This window comes from Nesoenas mayeri (assembly GCF_963082525.1).
Source record: "Nesoenas mayeri genome assembly, chromosome: Z".
Classification (NCBI taxonomy): domain Eukaryota; kingdom Metazoa; phylum Chordata; class Aves; order Columbiformes; family Columbidae; genus Nesoenas; species Nesoenas mayeri.
In genome coordinates, this window is record NC_137542.1 from 31,802,825 (window position 1) to 31,825,163 (window position 22,339).

At 36.2% G+C, this 22,339-nt stretch overlaps 1 protein-coding gene across 1 annotated transcript in view; it reads right to left on the bottom strand.

Moving 5' to 3' along the window:
- Positions 1-22,339, bottom strand: part of ADAMTS19 (ADAM metallopeptidase with thrombospondin type 1 motif 19) — a gene marked incomplete at both ends in the record, with an annotated part of 147,877 nt that overhangs the window by 34,666 nt on the left and 90,872 nt on the right. The window contains 7 exons of the mRNA XM_080362911.1: positions 1,308-1,388; positions 3,429-3,549; positions 7,306-7,433; positions 10,405-10,574; positions 11,111-11,241; positions 14,004-14,105; positions 21,209-21,359. Coding sequence (XP_080219037.1) covers positions 1,308-1,388; positions 3,429-3,549; positions 7,306-7,433; positions 10,405-10,574; positions 11,111-11,241; positions 14,004-14,105; positions 21,209-21,359 — 884 coding nt within the window. The remainder of the gene's footprint in view (positions 1-1,307; positions 1,389-3,428; positions 3,550-7,305; positions 7,434-10,404; positions 10,575-11,110; positions 11,242-14,003; positions 14,106-21,208; positions 21,360-22,339) is intronic.

Genomic DNA, 22,339 nt, shown 5'->3' on the forward strand with positions numbered 1-22,339 from the left:
GATTATGTGCTAATTAGCACATTTCAAAAGTAAGCAGCATGACTGACATTATTTTATGAGCATAAAAAGCATTATAGTCTTTTTGCCTTTTCCAAAGTAAGGGATGAATCAGTTGGCTAATCACGAAAAACGAATGACTTTCCCTAAATATATTTATTTATTATTTCAAATATATTTATTTATTATTTCATCATTTTAAAAATAAATTTCTGTTGCCCAACTGTGTTAACACAATAGGCACAGAGTGAAAAAAAAAAATTGGAAAATTCAGAAAGTATGTCAATGAAAATTCAGTTACCAATTTGATATTCTTACATATTCATAACTGTGGTCCATTGGGAAACAATGAAATAATGCAGATTTCTAAATCTCCTGTGATATCTTAATAGGGCAGGTACAGACCTCATGATAAACCAAGAGTCACTTAAGCTGTCATAAATAAGATTCACGATCTTCAACTTTCTCTTAATTGAGGTACTGAGAACACTCAAGTAAAAAGTTTCTTAAAATGCAGATACGACTTATGAGCAGAACTAAGAGCAGTGATCAAAGTGGGGAATTTTAAATTTCATTGCCCTATTTCTCATAGTAAGTCTTTCTCAATTTATACTTAACCAAGGCACAGAATTATGATATTTCATATATTCACTTAAACTCCATAACAATAACAGCAACAAATTATACTCTGACACAACAGCTTTAGAGCTCATTAAAAGAGAATTTATTTTTAATGAAAGATAATTTTATATAAATGAAAAAAAAATAATAAAAAAAAAATCATTGTGATTAAACTTTCTATTGGAACATTCAGACAATTTAAAATAATGCCAAGAAATAATTTTCTCTTTTTTTAGTCTAATTTTAGAACTTTTGTTTGACTTTGTTGGTGATTTTTTATATGTTGGTCAGTGTAGCTTTTTTTGTTGTCTGAGCAGAAACTATTTCACACGTCAGCATAAAACTCTTTTCACTAGTTTTAATGTGAAGTATTTTCTTTAGCACTTTCCATATGAAAAATTGAAAATGTTGAAGATAAGTATGCATAATTTTTCTTAAATCACCTAAATACATTCTTGAAACCTTTCATAAGGAAAATTAGATGAGAAAAAAGTTCAAAATAAAACCTATATAAAGAATGGTGCTATAGCCATTCTTTTATTTTCTTATTTCTACAAAATTTCTTTAGATGTATATTTCACGGATTTTTTTTCCCCTCAGAGTTTTGTTTGATCACAAGAGCATGTTTAGCCAGCACTCTTTAGTGCTGAACAAAACAGGACATGAGCATTAAAACTTAGGACATTTACCTAAATAACTGTGAGCTGGCTTTTCTTCCACTACTTTGATTCTCCTTGCTCCTGCAGGTATCACCAAAGCTTCCACATAACCTAGAAATAAGACCAGATGTCCTGAGTTATACAAAATACAAAAGTATAGAAAAGTACATCTTACATGTTTTTTAATTTCTCCTCCCCATTTCACTTTCTAAATGTAACAGGTTATAATTTATATAGCAATGGTTCTTGCAATGTGCTGAAACAAGCTATGAAACTGTGCATTATGTGGAACAGATATACCATGTTACACAATTAAAGGAATATAGCAAGTAAATAGTAACAAGAACTAGTGAGGCTGGGCAAGTTGGGGCTGGAGTAGATGAAGTTGTGTCTGACCAAACAGCTTAGTGTCATCATTGCCACCAGATGAACACAAAAGAATTTGAACTTCACTCAGCATATGAAGACAAATGATATAGCACTAAAACTCAAACTTTCTTCCACTGTTGTGTTTTTTGTTGGTTTTTTTTTTTTTTAAATATTTTGTGGTCAATCTCCCTCTTTTTTCTTTAACACATTAAAACCCTATTAAAAATGCCTTTGGTTTTGAAGTCTACTTATTAGTTATTTGCTTTACATTACAAATGCTTCCTTGGAGTATGGGACTAAGACATGTTGATCAATTTGTTTTAAGTAAAAAGGGGTGAAAAGGCAATGAAGGTATAAAACACTGTGCAAGCAGGAATGTTATAAACAAACAGGAACATGTTTTAGATTTTTTTGTGAACTTCAAAAAGTGGACAATAAACCAAGATTTTACACTACGTAGCTATTTAATGTTCTATAACAAACTACTGAGCATTTACAACACCTTTTCAATAATTCTGAAACATGAAAGGTAAATTGCTGCATTATTTATCTTCATTTTCCTTAAGAGCTAATAACACTAGAAAGTGTGTTGCTGACAGTCTAGTTTCTTGAGAAGGAAAATAGCTTGCAGAGTAGTTTAGAGGGCAATAGCACAATATTGTGGGTTGACAGAGAACACTGAATAAAATGGAAAGTGTATGGATATTCACATTAGTTATAAAAGAGAGCTGACACACTGTTCTTTCTATTAGCAGCTGCCGTCTCTGTAGTTTTTAAGTCCTCCACACTCATCTGTGGTTTGGAATGCCTGCTCTACATGACCTTCAGCTTAAGAGATAGGCCAGCTTAAGAGATAAGGCCAGACATAAACATCTGAAGACTATGCCTAACTTTTTTTTTTCTCTAAAGTACTATACTGCAGTGTATAATGCATTGAAGCCCTTGATTTCTCAAAGTTATACTGTTCGCTTCTAATTACAATATTTTTTGATGTGTTTTACTTACTGTCTTGAAATTCTGCACATATTCTACTCAAGAAACCAAGAATGTAATGGCAAACAAATGGTGAAAGCAGCTGGCCAAACTGTTGCAAAGAGAAGACTTTTCTTGGAGAGAAGGTACACAGGGTGCATGGCTCACATTAGGATTTCAGCTCTCTGTCAACACCATTTTGCTGGAGCAGGTCAATTATTCTCATTCAAAGAGCAGATCACAGCAGTGTTTGAAAACCTCATATTCATTCTGCATCAGAAAATCTGTTCACTTTTAATTATATGTTATTAATACAAAACAATGATTAATGAAAAGATATAAGAGTTCTTCACATAGTCTTCTTTATGTTCTCCCCTGCCTGGCTTTGGTTTAATGACATTACTCTAGGTAATAGATCATAATTTTGATATTTATTTTGATGAACATTGAATGAATCTGAAGGCTATAAGTATTTACAGATTATTAATTTACTAAAAATATACATTTTATTTCACAGATTTTTTTTTAATCAGGCTTTTCTGTGAAATACTGTGTCTTAATGGAAGATAGTTTAGATAATTCCTTAATTTTGTATTGATACAACTTGCAATAATTTTGCAACAATTAAATTTAAAAATACTCACGCATTCTTTTCTTAAATGCCTTCTTACCTTAAAAAAAAGACAAGTAGTTCTGAAGTTCTTGTAAGGAACTGTGTAATTTTAAGCAGTATAGCTTTTCAAAGCTCCCAGTGCCCAAAATAATTAAACAGCTACTGGTTTCCTGAGTATTTGATATAAACAGACTTACCAGTTCCTCTGGTATGGTTAAAATCACCTTTAATAACTTTGCATGACTTTCCATTACCATTGCATACACCACAATGATCTTCACGAGCCAGAGATCCTAATATGCCATCACAGCCAAATTTCTGTGGGAGAAGAAAGTAAAGCTGTTGAGCGACAGGTCACGTTTTTTCATAAAGCTGTGTTTAGTAGTGGGCATATCACCCTTTTGCAAGACACCCTAAGCAATGTGATCTAGTCCTGCTCAGAATAAGGCTTGCACTAGGTCATGTGCAGAGATCCCTTCCACAGTCATTGTTTTTACATTTTTATGTAGATTGTTGCATTCAGTCTTCCCATGTGGTTGGCTAACTCTACCAGCTACTCACCGAGGGGAACACAACCGTGTTTCCACCTCCCTCCAGCAGCTCTGCGCTTCTGAGCCACTGTGCAACACATCCCCGCAGCCTCTCCTGTTCAGCAAGTGCAATGTGTATAACTCCTTGCAGAGGAAGAAAAGGTTATAAGGACTAGTCAGCATGGGTTCACCAATGAAAAATCATGTTTGACCAACATGATAGCCTTCTATGATGGTATGACTGGCTGGGTAGACAAAGGAAGAGCAGTGGGCATTGTCTACCTTGACTTCATCAAGGCTTTTGACATCATCTTTCACAACACCCTCATAGGCAAGCTCAGGAAGTGTGGGCTGGATAAATGTATGGTGAGATGGATCATGAACTGGCTGGATGGCAGAGTTCAGAGGGTTGTGCTCAATGGTGCAGAGTCTGGTTGGGGGTCTGTAGTTAGTGGGGTTCCCCAGAGGTCAGTACTAGGTCTAGTCCTGTTCAACCTGTTCATCAATGACCTGGATGAAGAGACTGAGCACACCCTCACTGAGTTTGCTGATGATACCAAACTGGGAAGAAGGGCTGACACACCAGAAGGCTGTGCTGCCATTCAGCAAGACATGGACAGGCTGGAGGACTGGGCAGAGAGGAATCTGATGAAGTTCAACAAGGGTAAGTGTAGGTCCTGCACCTGGGGAGGAACAACCCCAGGCACCAGTACAGGTTAGGGGTGAATCTGCTGGACAGAAGGACTGCAGAGAAGGACCTGGGAGTTCTCATCGACAACAAGTTGACCATGAGTCAGCAATGTGCCCTTGTGGCCAAGAAGCATACTGGGATGCAGTAAGAAGAGTGGGACCAGCAGGTCGAGAGAGGTTATCCTCCCCCTCTACTCTGCCATGGTGAAGCTGCACCTGGAGTACTGTTTCCAGTGCTGGGCTCCCGAGTCTAAGAAGGACAAGGAATTAATGGAGGGAGCCCAGTGGTGAAGCTGCACCTGGAGTACTGTTTCCAGTGCTGGGCTCCCGAGTCTAAGAAGGACAAGGAATTACTGGAGGGAGCCCAGTGGTGGGCTACAGAGATGATTAGGGGCCCAGAGCACCTTTCTTATGAGGAGAGACCGAGAGAGCTTTGTCTGTTCAGCCTGGAGAAGAGAAGGCTCAGAGAGGATCTCATCAGTGTTTATAAATATCACAAGGATAGATGTCGAGAGGGTGGGACCAGACTCCCTTCAGTGGTGCCCAACAATAGGATGAGGAGCTACAGGCACAGACTGAGGCATAGAAGGTTCCATCTGAATATGAGGAGAAACTTCTTTACTTTGAATGTGCCAGTGTACAGGAACAGGCTGCCCAGAGACGTTGTGGAGTCTCCTTCTTTGGAGACATTCAACACCTGCGGGAACACATTCCTGTGCGATCTGCTCTGGGTGAACCTGCTTTAGCAGGTGGGTTGGACTAGATGATCTCCAGAGGTCCCTTCCAACCCTAACCATTCTCCGATTCTGTGATTCTATTGCTTTCTACTCAAAATATGGGAAGTTCTTTGTCACACTCACTATGGTAAAGCGATGTCTAACGTCAGCCTCAGGTCTTATTCTGAAGAGGATGTGAACATGTCTGGAATATGTAAATAAAAATTGTATTTCTGTTTTGCTAAAATGCATTAAGTTTACTCAAGCACTTCCACTTTACTATGTAGGACACATTTCTATCAATAAATATCAGTGGTAGCTTGACAATAGGAATAAAGTTAATATCATACGCTGGCCTGATATGAAATAAAAGCCTTTTAAAGTCCAGAGAAGTCATCTCAGGGTAATATTATGCACTATATAAATGCATCTGATAAAATCAATTAAACTTCAAGACTGATAAATAATGAAGACAAAAGTTAGGTTAAAGAAAAAATGAAGGATTCCTTTAAGAATAGAAACCATGGTCAACCAAGGTGTCATTCATTTCCAAGCACATTAAGATTGTTACTTCACTTTATGCATATAATTTTTATTACATTTTTTCTACCTAAAAAAGCAATACAGCAATACAAATTTTGACTTAGTCATTATAGCATAAGCTGTGTATCTAAAATGGCACAATTATAAGATATAAATACCTAACTCCACACCCATAGTCCCAAGCATTCTTCCTAATGGGTTATCTAAGAAGACAGAGTAAAATGGGGAAGACTACAAACTAGACTTTCAAACCTGACCCTTGATATGCCAATAAGACAACTCAGTCTTAGTCAGGTGGGTTTGGTTTAAAGGTTTTTTTCATCTTTATTAGTCAGTTGTGAAAAGTGAATGATAAAACCAATGATATTTGTTCAGGAAAAGCTGTCTATATATATATATATATATATATATATATATATATATATAAAATCTTTGTGATTGAACCTGTAATAGCTACATACTGAGAAAGAGCCCCATTTTAGCAAAGTATTTCAGAGTATACTTGTTGCAAGCACTCAGTCCTTCAAGAAAGGCTTACTCTGCATACATATCTGCATATGTATGCCTATATACATGCAGGTATCTGTGAGTTAACTTCTTGAAATTATACTATCTAGCAATGTTGTTTCTGTATTAAAGTTTGTTTTTTCCACTGAGTTCATTGTCTATAACGAGAAGTGAACAAAGAAAAAGACCAGCCCTGTGGGGTTTTTACATAGATGAGTTTCCAGGTGAGACACTACAAAAGCAACAAAAGAACTTCTATGAACCAAATAAATAGTGAGGAACACAAATACCACTCAGCTTTAATTATCTGTTATTCTGCTTCTTCAGGCTTGGTTTATTTAGATGTAAAATTTTGTACTGTTGAAAAAGGCAGAACTAGACCTTCATACATACACGCATCCCATGGAAAAATTTCCCAACCTGTTGGAGGCTGAGGCTTCCCTTAGAAGGTGAAATCTGTTATACTCATTTTCTGCTCTGCATCAGTTTGCTGTAAGCATGCTTCTAAGTCTTATGATGAGGGAACTGGGGCTGTTTAGCCTGGAGAAAAGGAGGCTGAGGGGAGACCTTATCGCTGTCTAGAACTACCTGACAAGAGGTTGTAGCATGGAGGTGTTGGTCTCTTCTCCCAAGTACCAAGTGATAGGATGAAACAAAGCAGCCTCAAATTGTCCCAGGAGAGGTTTAGATTAGATATGAGGAAAAATTTCTTCATGGAAAGAGTTGTCAGGTGTTGGAACAGGCTGCCCAGGGAATTGGTTGAGTCACTATCCCTGGGGGTGTTGAAAAGACATGTATATGAGGCTCTAAGGGACATGCTTTAGTGTCAGTGTTAAGTTAATGGCTGGACTCGATGATCTTCAGGGTCTCTTCCAAACAAAATGATTCTATGCTTATCATCAAAGGTACACATTCCCCAAGAAAACCTGTCAGCTGCTTCATATACTAAGTGAAAGTAGCTTAAAATATTCTAATATGAAACAAAAAGAGCCGTTCAGTCTTGGACATGCACATTGCAACATGCTTTCAGAGAAATAACACATGTGTAGCAAATGTGTGCCTGCAGATTCAAAACAAGTAAATCATACCTGGCATCTACCACCTGCACAGACATCTGATCCCTGCTGGCCACAAGAAGTCCCATCCATTACCTTTTCTGTTAGGAGAACTGGTTGATCCTTTCCCGCTGGTGAACAGAATAAGGCACATGGCTTTTCTGTAGTAGCAGTTGATGGAAAAAAAACCCCATCAAATTGGTAAAAAGTCATTTAACAATTACAGAATTATTATCAATATTATTTTTAAAACTGATACTTGCTTATCTGTGTGGCATGAATCTACATTAGCATGACAAGTTATCTTAGATATAGTGAAAATGAGAAGATTTTGATCCTGTTTGAAAAGATTTTCTTTTCCATGCTAGAGCACAGTGGTGCTATAAACTTGGCCTGTGTAGTACTCGTGTCATGTTCATTGTTGTAAGTAAGAAGATGCACATTACAGCTGTTGGAATATTTTGGTTGTAATCTATAACTTCATTCTACTATATTTTGGGCAGATTACAAATACTGATGAAAAAAGAAACATAAAATTTTACAGATTTTCCACCTATGCAGGTCAAAGAGAAAAAAACTAAGTAATTGAGACACCCTGGTGAGAAAAACATATAGATTTACAAAGTTCACATTTGAAAAAAAAAAAAAGTCAAAAAACTGAGCACATTCTTTCTCACATTTCTTTACCAAGGTCAGGCAATTTTTCACTACATTTCTAAAACATTCTGCAAATCATTTCCAGTTTGAAAGAGAATAAAATGTAGTAATATCGTATGTATCTACGTATTCCTACTGTTCATAATTTATAAATTATAAAGTTTGCTTCACCACTGCCAAAGTGATACTACACCAAAAAAAATGTCTCCTCTCAGTGGTCAACTGAGTACAAAATGACATTTTTTTTTCATATCTTTATTTACAAGTGTACTGACTCAGAACTTCTTCCTAAATCTGTTGCAGATTTTTGAAAGGATACTGTCAAACCTGAACTTGAAATCGATTTCACTTGGACACAGTCTATGCCACTCTGACTTCACACTGACTTCTAGATTCCTGGAGTGTGTTTTTATTAGTAAATTAAACAGTTCCAGGAAACGTTCATGGGCACTGGAATTCTACTGCCTATACAGCTGAGCTGTAAAACAGTCTATGTCACATTTTTTGAGTATGCTAACTAGCACTAGCTTGGTCTAGACTGGAAATTGCCACCGGCAAAGGACCACTTCCAAAAAGCAGTTTGGATGTCAGCAACCTTTTTAGACTGCAAAAGGGTTGAAAAGTACAGACATAGGACTTCTGTGCCAGCCGACACATCGGAGAGTGGTCTGGGCACATTTACTTTGCTAAAATTGACACAGCTTCTGGGTATCTCTAGGGAACTGGTGCAAACACACGTGATATCTTTTGCAAACATGGGAAGCCAGTCAGACACAAGCCATCTCCAGCTAAGAAGTGAGAGTCTTTGCCTGAATTTCTGTTTTCGGCATTCCTGTTATACTCCTTCAGTAGTAATCCCAAAGTTCCATGCGAGCTTTAAGCATGTATCAGTATTTTTCAAACAAACACAAGATTAACAACCTAAACGTTATTTTAAGGACACGGAATGCAAACAGACAATAATCCAACAGTACTGGAAACAGAATATAGGAGAACTCATTCAAATACAGCAATAATTTGAATATGGTGCACAATTAGTGTTTACTAAAGGCTAAGAGTGCAAATAATTAAGGATTTGAGAACAATGTATTTCTGGAATATTGGAAAGCTTTAGATAGTGGTGTCTACTATCATGTCTCCCGAGGCACATCTCGAGACAACAGGATGCCTCAGAAAACAGTTAGATGAAAGCAACCTCCATACTCAGCCTGGGAGAGAAGAGTGTCCAGATTTTTCATCAGATGACTGAATTATCCAAAGACAGGCTGAAAATTTTTGATCCCTCAGCATACAAATCATGTGTTCCTCTGTTAAAGTGAAATTTAGTAAAGCAAACCAAAACTAATTCACTAGATCAGCACCTACAAAATAGCTGGAGAGTGTCCTTCCTATGAAATGAGCTAACATGCGAGACTAATGAAAATAGTCTCACGCGTTTTTATTAGTAAATTGGCACCTTGAGAAAAAGCTTAGAAGAAAAAAAAAAAAAAACAAACCTTTTCTAGCTAGGCATATAGTTATTGAAAATAAATTCACTTTTTGGGGATTCAGAAATACATTTCTCTTAAAACCTATGCTTTGTAATTGTTTCAAGAGCTAAAAATAAATGGGAATAATGAACTACTTAAAATGTGGTAACACATTCTTACAGTACTCCTACGACATTCCAGGCTCTTCTTTATCACCAGTTGCTATGCTTTTATTAATTTCTCAAGTTAACTGTTTGTATTAATGAAATATTTCCATTGTTTTACCAGATTTCTAGAAAGAACCTGTGTGGAATATTTTGTCTTATAGTTGCTGGTATTTTACATCAATACTATCTTTGCAGATATTGAAAGTTTGACATTACTGTACTTCTACTTGAACACGCTCCTAATGATATGGTATCTAAGCATGTTTGTTACACTGAAACATACATGCAGTATGCAGTATGTATGCAGTAGCTGTTAGGATTTATAGAAATAAAGTTTGCAATTTGCATCAGACATGGATTTCTGCCAAAATCAAACACTGGTATTTGAAATACTCAACTGTTAAGCCAAAAGTACTCTCTCCTTCCTCAAAAATAGAAGCTCGCAATATCTGTATTGTCTTCTTGGCTTTGTAGGTAGAAGTATAATGGATATACACAGTTTTAATGATACAGTGTTCATCTAGAAAGCTGTATTTCTGAGTCATTTCATACTACATTTGTGAGTAAATAGGACCAAACTAATATTGAATTTCAGTTCAGATGTAGCCATCACATATCAAGAAGAACAAATTAAACAGGAATATTAGACAAGAGGTTCCAGAGCATATGAAAATACTACCAGCTCTCATCTATTAAGGAAAAATGACCAAAAATCTTGGGCTTGGGGTTTGTTCATTTGTTTTCTTTATTTTTTCCTATATCTTTCTTAATCAACAATACCAACAAGCTATAAGCCATATGAGCAGCTGATAAGAACGTAGGAGACAGTTTATACTTACCATCATCGATAACAGCTTGCCACTGGTGCACATGCTTCTGATTTGAAGATCTGACACTGAAAGCCTGGCACTGCCAGTCTCTGAATGCAGGCACACCAGCAGGACAAGAAGGGTTTTCACATATTCTGTATTGCATCGTGGGACCATGACACTCTCCTTCAAGGCCTGAACTAGAAAAGACAGCATAAATGTCATGCTTTATTGTTGGTAATATTTTGTCAAACTTACAGCACAGTTCATTTATGCTACAGACAAATTCAATTGAAATAATATATTTTTTTAATTTACAAATAACATTAAGAAATCATGCACAAAAAATCAAAGTCATAGACCAAAACATATTTGCCTTCTGTGTGTAATGGTTATATTACAAGTCAAGAGTAATAGGTGCTAAATCATAATTTACACTTGGCCTCAAAGAAGCATTAAGACTAGTGGAAGCATCAGTAAGGAGAACCTCAACTGCAGTTTTGATATAGTTTAGGTGACTTTTCTGTAGCTGGGCTGAGCCAAAGGTGCCACTGACAGTAACACCTGCAGATTTGCCACCTCTCCTTATTTACAAGTGCGGTGTTGTGAAGTTCAGACAATATGCTTTGTTTCTTTTCAGTAGCTCCAACTGTATCCTAATGGCTTTCTGTACTCAGATTCAAATTCCATTCAGAAATTCTGATCAACAGCAATGGAAACATTAAATTATTTTTACCCAGGGCATTTGCGTTGTCGACTGCTGATTCCAGTGTCGCAAGTACGGCTACAAGTGCTCCATGCACTCCACTCCCCCTCCATATGCTCCACAAAAGAAGTCCGATTGATACACTCTCCAGCCTTACACCACTAGGTAAAAATTCAGCTCTTAGGTAAATAAACCAAGGCATATGCAAAATAATTCACTGTTCCACAAGCACACAGGAAGCACAACATAAACATTTTGTTCAATAAACAGTTTTCATATGAGTCAGATATATTCTTTCCTGTTGTTCCCCATATTTTTTTTTCTATCCCAGTAAATAAAACATCCAGAGTCCTTTCTCTGGCCCAGAGGCCAGGGAGCAGATACAATTCTTGTCCACAAACTCAAGCCTAACTTCATTCTCAACAAAGGATGTCTCCTGGAATAGGCTGCTGGTAAGGGTCCCCAGATCATCCTGTTCCCTTCATTTGAGCCTAGACACTGCCTAGGAAAGCACTTTTGGGTCCAGCCAAAACCCACTGCAGGAATCGTTCTCCAGCTGAACTGTACGGATGATCACAGCACAATGTTCAGGGCTGTTCTCAGGACCTTTCTGGTTCACTACTACAGTTCCCACATAGCTAGCAGGAAATGCATTTTCACTGATTATTCAGTGACAATTTCAATAGAAGGATATATTACAAGTAATACAGAAAATAAGATTTTATTCACAGCTTGTATTCAAAAAGAGAACAGAAGCCTCACTAAGCTATTGTTGAGAAAGAGAGATTTTCTGGGATTAGTTTGAATAATAATAATAAACTCCATAATCTTGTATGCATACATTGTTTCCCAGGACAACTGCAATTTCATACTCAAAAACTACACAGTCATTATAGTTATGTTCCTATGTCCATATCTGGTATAAGTCATCACAACTCTGTAGTAACTAGTACTGTATAAACTTATACCAGATAAATATCTGTCCTATGTATTATGAAATTTCAGCAATTGCAAGACAATAAGGTGTCTAGTGATCTTAAACTTCTCCTGCAGTTTCAAGCTCGTCTTCACTGATCAGTCAATCTTAATTTCTCTCTTAAATCATAATATTACAATGGCAGTGTAATTATGCCACCTTTAAAATGTCTTCATATAGGATGGCTCCATCATTATACTGGATTTGCAATCAGAAACTATTCATTTTTTAATGCTCTTGGATGTTTCTGACCAAAAATTCTCATATTTATTTAAAGATACTCCTTCAGATATGACAGGCAAAATATATTTTTCTCTAGAGGTAGCATCTGCCTTATGTAGTGCCTCAGAGATGCTTACAAATCCTTGACTTAAAAAAAACCTAAGCTGGACAGGCTATGCAAATGACATTTCCATTACTTCCTAAGATCCTAAGAGGAGCACAAGACAACAATACTTCATCTCTGCAATATAACTAAAACAAAACATAGCAATTTGTGTGATCTGAAGCTAATCGTGGACAGATAATGAAGTAATAAGACAAATAATCCCTTCTAATCCTCTAAGACATTTGAGTGATATCTGCTTAGGTTTTTACTGCTAGATATAAATAAGTTATGTCTGTAGCCTGGCACAAGGCTCAATGAACTGTTCAAACTAGAATCAGTACTTTGTCCTAGTCTTGCTGATTATTTATTTCCTACTAGCTCAGGTCTGCAATATAGAGGCGAGTGTTGCCTTCCTCCTTGGACTTTCCCAGGAAAGGGACTCATGTCAGTACCATATCATAATGCTCCCAGAAGTATAAAGTTAGAATGAGTCCTCTGCAGTGAGTTGCTGTTATTGTTACCTTTTGCAAGTTATACATTAATATGCAATATGAACACTAATTTCGAGTGTCCAGTTCACAATGGTGATGGTTTCACAATGAGACATTCTGGGTAGTCTTAACAAGAGGTGGTGCTTTCTTGTTCCATACCACAGGCACATCAGTCTCAACGTACAGAATGGGATATTGAACAAAAGTCATGTTCCTGACTTTCCAGGTGTTGACTTAAAACAGAATATCAACTACATACATTCATCAGAAACAAAATATTTCAGCAATTTAATTGTTTTAAAGATACAAAAATGAATAACGCCTGTTTATCTCGATTGATTGATTTGTTTACTTTTTTAGGCTGATGATGTAATATGATCCAAGAGCAAATCACTCCTGTGGGAGACTGCTGTAAGCACAATATGATGAAAACCGCAAGATACATGCATATGCATGCTCTTTCTCTGATATCTGTTTGAGGTTATTTATTTTCATTTACAGTCATATATACAGATAACAGAGGTCATTCAAACAGGAAAGCTCCTGAATGACATTTAACGTAAGTCTGAATTCAGGTGACCATTTAATTTGGCTTTGATGGCATACTTTTAATGACATTTATCACTCATTTACATGCACTGACACTATCAATATACAAAGCTTATCCTGAAGTTTTATCACAAATCTGTACCAATTCCTTCAATGAGACTATTTCTAAATCTTAAATCATAGCTGTAAAATTTGTATCTTTGAAAGCTTATATTTCTATTTACAGTAAGCAGTGCAACAATGGAATTCCATTCATTAAAATGATACAAAAAGACAACAAATTTGAAATAAAACTGTAAGCATTAAAACATCTGTGGCTTTGGTTAACTATTTTTTTTTTTAAATTCATTGTTTGTAGGGAAACATATTTTTTCTCATATCTATATTATATAATAAATAACCTATAATACAATCAACTACATATTAATATATATGATTTTTATGATAATTGAGGTAAGCAGGAACTTTAAACAAGTGCAAAGACCTATTCAGCTTGTTAGGTGTTCAATATAATAGGTATATAATATAGGTATATATAGATATATATATAGGTATATATAATATAGGTATATAATATACCTTTCTAGTACCACAGTCTGTTCCATCCATTGGTGGATCCAGTTTGGTTTTGCATTCCTTCTCACTTTCCACCTTACACCACAACGCAGTGCAAATGACATGCTGAAAACCAAATACACGGGTAAGCACAAAATCTATCTTATGCAAAATTACTTTCTGCATACAATTCACTAATATTGTCATAAAGTTACCAAATTGATGCTACTGCAGTATGTTTAAAGGCAAGTTAAAAATGTACAAAACCCGAAGGGCGCAGATTCTGCTTATTCTTTTACTAATCACAAGCACATGAAATAATTCAAGCTAGTGTGTCCATAGAGCAGGGGGAAGACCCCTCTAAATCCAACCCTAGAGGTCACCATCTTTTCACATGGCAGACCTGACAAAGCATATAGGGACAACTTTGCTGCATGATGTGAAGTGGCCACTGCACAGATGCACTACCCCCGAGGCTGGAAGAGGTGTGAGCCTTCTGGGGATCATTTCAAAAATTAAATCATATTTTTACTGCTTTTATTTCATGCTCATTCTTTTATGTGAAAGGGAGAAAAACAGCACTGTCACTAGCAACAAAAAACAAGGTTCTAAAATCAGCTCTTTTCTATATACAAAGATTAATGAGTCTTTGTGGAGCTATACAGAACTACGTTCACAGGAATCTTGTAAAAATGTGTTTGTAAGAAACTTTGAGGCTTCCCTAGGACTTCCAAATCCCCTTGTTCATACCATCCCAATGATTACTGCTATCTTATGCTCTTCCAATTATCCATAATTTCTCATTAATTCCTCTAGAAATATCTTGAAAAGCAATCAAACCTGACATCCAGAAATAAGACACAAAGTAAACTGAGAGATCAGGATGAAATATTTTTGCTGGGAAGCATAAGAGAAGTGAGATGACAGAGATGCTAGTCAGTAGTGAGTTTTAGAGATGGAAATAAAAGCTGCTAAGCTGCTTATTCTGTCCCTCTTAAGCATAAGAACAAGACAGTATTACCTTCTTCAAAATAAAGTATACCATTGAAGTATGCTAGCTCACTTTTCCCCAAATCTCCTTGGCAGATTTCCTTATTTTACTCTAAAAAGTCTTCTTTCTCCCATGTTTATCAGACGTAACTTCATTCTCCTTGCTGTCTTGTTCCTCCCTTACTGGTAAACTGGCTGGAAGTGAACAGAGGGCATGTGGATCTCAGCTGTGGCCTAAATGTTATTGCATCTGAGACTGGCTTCCCTCAAATATGTATGGTACCCCCAAAGAGGGGAAAGAAGGATGAGGAGAGAGGAACGGACTGCAGGGAGGATGAAAGATAAGGATCAGCTGCTTTTTTTGAAACCAGGGCTGCCAGAAGACATGCTTTTCTGACTGAAAAGACTTGTTATATTGGTACACGAGCCTGTGGCTTTTACACTATGCATGAAAAATGTATGATAAACCTTATGCTACCTTGAAAAAAGTCTTACAGCACAGGAAGCATAACTGAACAAAAGATTGTGTCAGAAACAAGGAATGGGAGAGTTCCAGTGGGAGTCTTCGGTGTAAAAATGTCTGTAACGTTCAGCTTTCAAAAAAAGTCAAAGATTGCAGAGGTCTAAAGCATTGCACAGAAACAAGAGATAGGATGGCAGCAATCAGACTCACCCCTGCTTCATCGTGCAACAGTTTTTTTGCTGAAGATGAACAAACAAGACAACTTACCAACTACGAAATGTCAGACTACACTCCTGGAACAACTCCACAAAAATATATCCTTATTTAATGTTCCTAATTGAAATATTTTTTTTCCCTATCCCTAAGTCTTAATTTGTCAATTACCACATTTGAGGAAAAGCCACCTAGGTGTGCAAAAAATAAAGTCCAATTTTCCTTTATGTCACCACATTTTGAAGCATGTTATCCTTTTATTTTCTCTGAACACTTTTATCTTGTGCTCAATTTCACTTAAATATGACTGTGAAATGGCTCACAACAAACCTACAGTTCTTTACCAATGCAGAAACAGTGCTAAACTTAAGAACACATGAAGTCAGATTGACAAGGATTTGGGTGCCTGCACACACAGATGCACTAAAGCCATGTAAAGTACATCAGGTAACCAAATTAAGATGCTTGACTTTCTAATATGCTTTGTATACATCTGCATATTTCTGTAAATAGTTGCATGCCACCTCCTTATGAACCATGGGCGTGACTTGATCAGCTAGAAACATCTTTGAGTCTTAAGTGAACTGTATTCTAAGAACACTCACTACTTTTCAGCAATTTTTTAAAATAAGCTTTCAGTTTTACTATAACACTTCATCCTAGATTTTGAGATTCCCCACATTCAAAAAATGGAGATACAGAATTACTAAAATTGAAGGATGACTTGTAAGTTTTTCTGGGCTTTTCATTTTAGTCAAATCACAAATAGAGTCTTTAGTTACGCTTCAGATTGCACTTCTGCTGCAGAAGCAAGAGAAATGGAGATTACTGTTACCATGCAACTTTTGACATTTGGGGATTTCTGCATGTGGTTGGGAAAAAGTCGTGATGTGCAACTGTTTTTTTTCCTGGCAACCTGAAATGCTGCAGACCAGGACTGCTTTGAAAACTGACAGAAATCTGGAGGTCAATGTCACTATTACTGTCTATAAAATCAGAGCACAAGCTTCTGAACCAAAAGTTTACTTCTCTGGGGAGAAAGTTTCATTCAGTCAAAATCAGGACAGCTGTTAACATTCATAGAGGTTTACTAGTTATCTACCATAAACACAATTTAAAAGCCATTACAGTTTTTGAGACCAGCTAAGGGAACTAAATGCCATTGGAGATTATAAACTAACACTTGTGATAGTAGACTATTCACCATCTGTAAAATATTTTGTTGTGTGTATGTTGGACAACAAAATATTGCCAAGAACACACAAAGGATTTTTCTTTTTTTTTCTGAAAGAATGTGTTAATCATGAGTTTTTAACAGCAAAAGCTAGTAAAATACAAGATGAAAGTCACAATGTATGACAGAAATGGCAGAGGTCATTCCAGCTTTTTGGGTGCTTTTTGAATGAAAAGAGTGAGGCAGGTCTGTGTACATCATAGGGATGCTTTTGTAATCATATAAACATCTGAAAGGAATGTCCAGTTGAGAGGAAAGAACAGGGACAAAAAGAGCACTTCAGAACTGTATTCGTGCAACATCAAGATTGTTGAAAGTGTGGTGGGAGAGATGAGGACAGATATTTCACCAAGGCTATAATATTTCCATGGCTTTTTATTGTGAACTTTCCCTGAAGTGCCTTAAAAATCACCATGAAATATAACCAGTCTCCTACTTCTTTGCAGAGATCACAGCTGTGTTATGACAAGAATTGTTTTACTGGAGCTGACTAGATAGCATTCGCATCCTGGACTTTAATCTTAAAAGCCAACATTTAATAGTTCAACAATTATATGGTATTTTCAAGTTCTACAATTGCATTTTATCATCAAGAACTACGTCTGGGCCATGATCTCACTATATGTTATGCAAAACAATGTTAGGGTCCAACTGATTCTTGTGTGAGACATCATGGGCATAAAAGCAAACTTGGCTCTCTTACAAGATAAGCATGGTGACATGATATAAATCTTGTACTCGGAGATCCACTCACACTTTTCTCAGGCTTTATAAATTTTGCTTAGGGTATGAAAAAAGGGCTTTGAAATCAAGATGAAAAGGAAAAAATAAAGTCTGGACACCATTCGTGAAAGACGAGTGCAAGGGGCTCACTTAGCAAAATACGGGAGTAGGCCCTCAATGGTCCCTCCAGTCCTTTGTTTTAGCCATTAAATCATAAAGAGGAATTCCTGGTACCAAGGGAAAATCATTGGCATTTGCAGTGTTTCTCTGAGGTTGCCATGTAATGTGCCTGTAAGTTATCCTAAAGTGCTGCTCAGTAATAGCATTTGTAGAAAATTACATCTCAGCAGAAACGCATTATTGATTGTATCAATGATATTTGTAGATTATTTTTAGATCATTAAGAAAATGACTTTCCATCTTTACTCAATTGTGTTCTTAGCTGAAAAGCTTTTATATATGAAACATACTTGCTTAATGTAAAAGACTGTATGGAAGTCTGGTCATCAAATTATCTTCCAGTCACAAAAAATGTGAGATTCTGACATAATTCATCATTAATTTTTTACATAGTTACAGTTAGGACCTGTTCAGCAAGTAGAATGTATCCAAGAAATCCTGGGCTATAAATTGTTTGGTTTACTGAAGTTCAAATGAATCTTCAAGGAGTGTGTTTCTCTCTCATTTCCTGGCTTGAGAACAACAACTGTAACCAAAGTAAACTGCCAGGTATTGGCAGAGTAGAAGAGAGCATACAGAGATGAAAGAAAGTAGTTTGGATTTCATGGAAAATCCACTGATTGTAATGTATAATAAAATTATTATTTTAAGAAATTAATTCTATAACTTATGAAATACTGTATTCAATTTTGAAAAGTCTTCTAAATGTTGACTTCTCCAATGGCAGCCACAATAATCTGCACAATCAGTACAGTGAACTTTGAGTCACTTTCATAATATGTAAAATGCAACTATTTGGTAGATTAAAGTCAAAATATTTGTCATTTCTGTCTAACATCCTGATATTTCAGAGGGAGATAATAAAATTACCTATGGACTAACACCACTTTGCAGTAAGACAACATCAATGTTGAACAGTCCATGTAATAGAACTCATGAAGGACTTTCAGAAAGTTTATATAGCTTGGCTCTAGCCCAACTTAAAATGCAACTTATTTTTTTTTTCTGTCTTCACACATAGGACAAACATATGTAAGTGTACGACGGCTTTCTTATCCTTTGGACTGTGCTCTATCTATTGCTCTGAGTTTCCTCTCCACTGTAGAAATCTTATCTAACTGGAGTAGAATACTTTAAACTTCCCTAACAAAAAGCTATATTTAAGATCCACAGTAGGGAACAAAAGGAGATCTAAATAGTGCCTAAGCTTGCTGTAACTAGCTCTTCAGGCCTACAGTCTAAAGATCAAATTTCTTGGATTTTCCTTGTTGTGGGGAAGGGGGAAAAGTCAATATTGCTTCCAGACAAAAGAATGCAGAGGAAAACTAACAAGGTGACTTTACAGAGGTTGGGTTCTTCCCAAACATAAGGTTATCAAGCAACAGACTTGGTTTATGAAGAAAACTGAAAATTAAATTGAAATTTGTCAGAAAAAAAAAAAATTTGTAAAGACCACTAGCCTTTTGTATTGTCTTATGTTATTATCAGGTTCTTTCTTCAAAGCAAGCCTGCATGTCTTTGGATTTAAGTTACAATGGTATCTTAATACTAATATTTAATAGGAATTTTCCTAAATTAACCATTTAAAGATAAAGTGATGATCCAGTAAGTGGGGAAAAAAAGGGGTGATGATAGATGATTTAACTGAAATGTGTCCTCTCACCTAGAAAATGCCAGAAGAGGAGAAATTTATTGAAGATGATTAGAAATAGACAATCAGGTACCAGCACCCATAGCCTAAGTACTCTCTGTGCAAACAATTGAATACTACCAGAGTAGCCTTAATCGAGTTTAAGTTCCTAACATTTCTAAAATAATGATGAAAACCAAAGAAACGTTGGAGTTGGGACCCCAGCAGAAAAATATTCATTGCATCTGTGAATGAAACAAAACAGCCATGGGACCACTCAGCCACTTGCATTTAAATGCCTGAATGAGAGCTAAGCACAAGGGTATTAAAGGAATGCAAGTGCCCAGAGAAGTTAAAAGCACATAAAGGTATTATGCAACAGCAAGTCTCCAGGTTTGATCATCTCTTCAATTACCTTTGAAATGGTTTGACCTCATAAAGAAGACCTAGAAGTAATAATGGGCTAACACTGTACCATTTTCATGTTTAAAATAGCTTTCTGGAGAACGAGAAACCAGAATCACATATTTTAATTGAAAACGAAGTACTAAAAATGAAGAAACTGATTGCAATCCACGAAAAAAATACTTGCAATAATAAAGAACATTTATAGAACCATTCCATTGAGTTCTGCTGCTCATCTCTCAGAGTGAAAATGTTTTCAATATAACAATTAAAATAATAACAGTAATCTACAGTTCCTTTTTTTTTTTTTTCCCAGCTCTGCCACTCTCAGCATGTGGTAGTCATACATGCATTGCAATGTTTCCTTCAAGAATCTTTAGGAGAAAGATTACTCTCACTGAAACTCACTGAAGAAAGAGTACTACTCCAAGCTGAAAAGATTAAGAGAACCAAGGAATTAAAGGAGTAGGGAATTATGCTTTCATACAAAATACTCCTGACCTTTCCAGGATATCTGTCCACTCTAACTCTGATGAAATTTTATTTGGCAGTTCCTTCTAGTTCGCCCTGTGTAAACCCATATTCCATGCCCTTTACACATTTGCAATATCATCTTGTCTTGGTTACCTTCTCAAGGGCATCAAACATGTTTAGTATATATATATGTCCTGTTGATGTTAAAGAAGGGCTATTTTTCTCTTTTAGAATAATTCTTCAAATGCTTCTTCAATCAGATGTCTACTAGTGTTAGGCCATAAAATTATGAAGAGTTCTTCAGTTTTGCTAATTTGCCTTTTCGAGGTTAATATACAGTGGTACTGTTTCATGCAATGGAGTGGCATATCAGTAAACTCGCTTAAGCACGGAACTCCTGTTTCCAAGGCATTGCACAGCTTTGCAAGGGCTCACAGGAGCCCTGCTGGGAGGCAGGGTATATTCAGCGATACAGAGAGCTCAGCCAACACCACTTTTCTCCCTTGGAGCTAGCACAGGCAATGCATATGCTACTGAAATTCAGATACTGAGGTTCAATGCTCACAACATAATGAAATGGAACCTACACATGAAATCTGGTCCCAGTGGAATAAACTGCAAATATTCCATTTGCTGCAATGAGGTGACTTCACACTATGACATTTTCTGTTTCTAAGGTATAAGGAATGTATCAGTGGCCTGCTATGATGCAACATGATTCAGAATGTTTGGAGGTCCAAAGTAAGCCTTAGAAGATAAACAAATGAAAATGTTCATATCAACTTCAGAAAGCAAATTATAAACCTCTCGTTTCAGTGGTGCGGTGTTCTTTTTCTCTCAAACATACCAAAAAAAAAAATCTCTTACTGAAAAATTATGTGGTAAGTGCATTCTCTGAAACATATACTCCTTCCTACCTGCATGTCTTGGCAAAAGGAAGCAGTTGGTCCAAAAAGAATCTGACACTGTTCATCTGCAGTGTATGACATTCCTGGGAGCTTGGAGGGAATAATCACAGAATTGAGGCTCTGAGGATTCGTTTGTAGCAGACAGTTACTGGCCTTTGACCTGGCAATATGCAGAGATTCATATGCTGATCAATCCTAAAGAGTCTGATTGTCATGCTGACTTAAACATGCATTTGACATTAGAAAAATAGGGACTCTAGAGTTTTTTATTCATCAACATTGGGCTGTCATTCAGGGAAATGACTCCATATAAATTAATAGGGCTTACTTGATATGAGTTAATGGTGTGTTCTAATGATGCACATTTGCAGAAAAACAATATAATTTATCAGGTATAGTAGGAATTTAAGGAAGTGCTGGAGGACAACATTTTAGTATAAAATTTTCTTAACTGAGGTTTGGGTAGAGACTTAAATAATCATAAAAGGTATATAATCTATAATTTAATAAGCTAAGGTAGTCTACTGTCTAAAATTAGACATGCACACTTGTGTAGCTTAATTTTCACATCTAGCAGGACCTCAAAATAATAACTTCTGACTACATATATATATATATACACATTCCAAAATACATACATTTCTGAGCTGGTAGCCAGAAATTTAAATTTTCTCAAAAACTGCAGAAAAATTATTTAAAAATACTTACACCTGTTAAAGCACCAAGTGATGGTTTTGATTTCTGTCTAAATTCAGTAGAAATCTGTTAGACTGACAAATCTAACTTATACTAACCTTTCCAGTGTCATAAAGCAGACCTTTTGAGGACTGCTTAACAGTTGCAAGTAAGTTCTCGACAGATATATTTATAAACTTAATAAAGGAACAAAGCTTTTGGGTACAGATCCTATTTAAGAGATACAGGTGAAAAAAACCTAATTCCATTTCTGTTAAGTATTACTCTATTAAGTCATCATAGTAAATTTCTATGTAAAAATTCATGTAAGATAATTATACTGCATGCTTAGATATTGAGTGGCACAATACAGATCAGAGAATCTACATAATGATCATAGGTCGTTCACTGTCCAACATTCTTCAATACATAGCATTTATTATATTTTAAACATATTTACATATA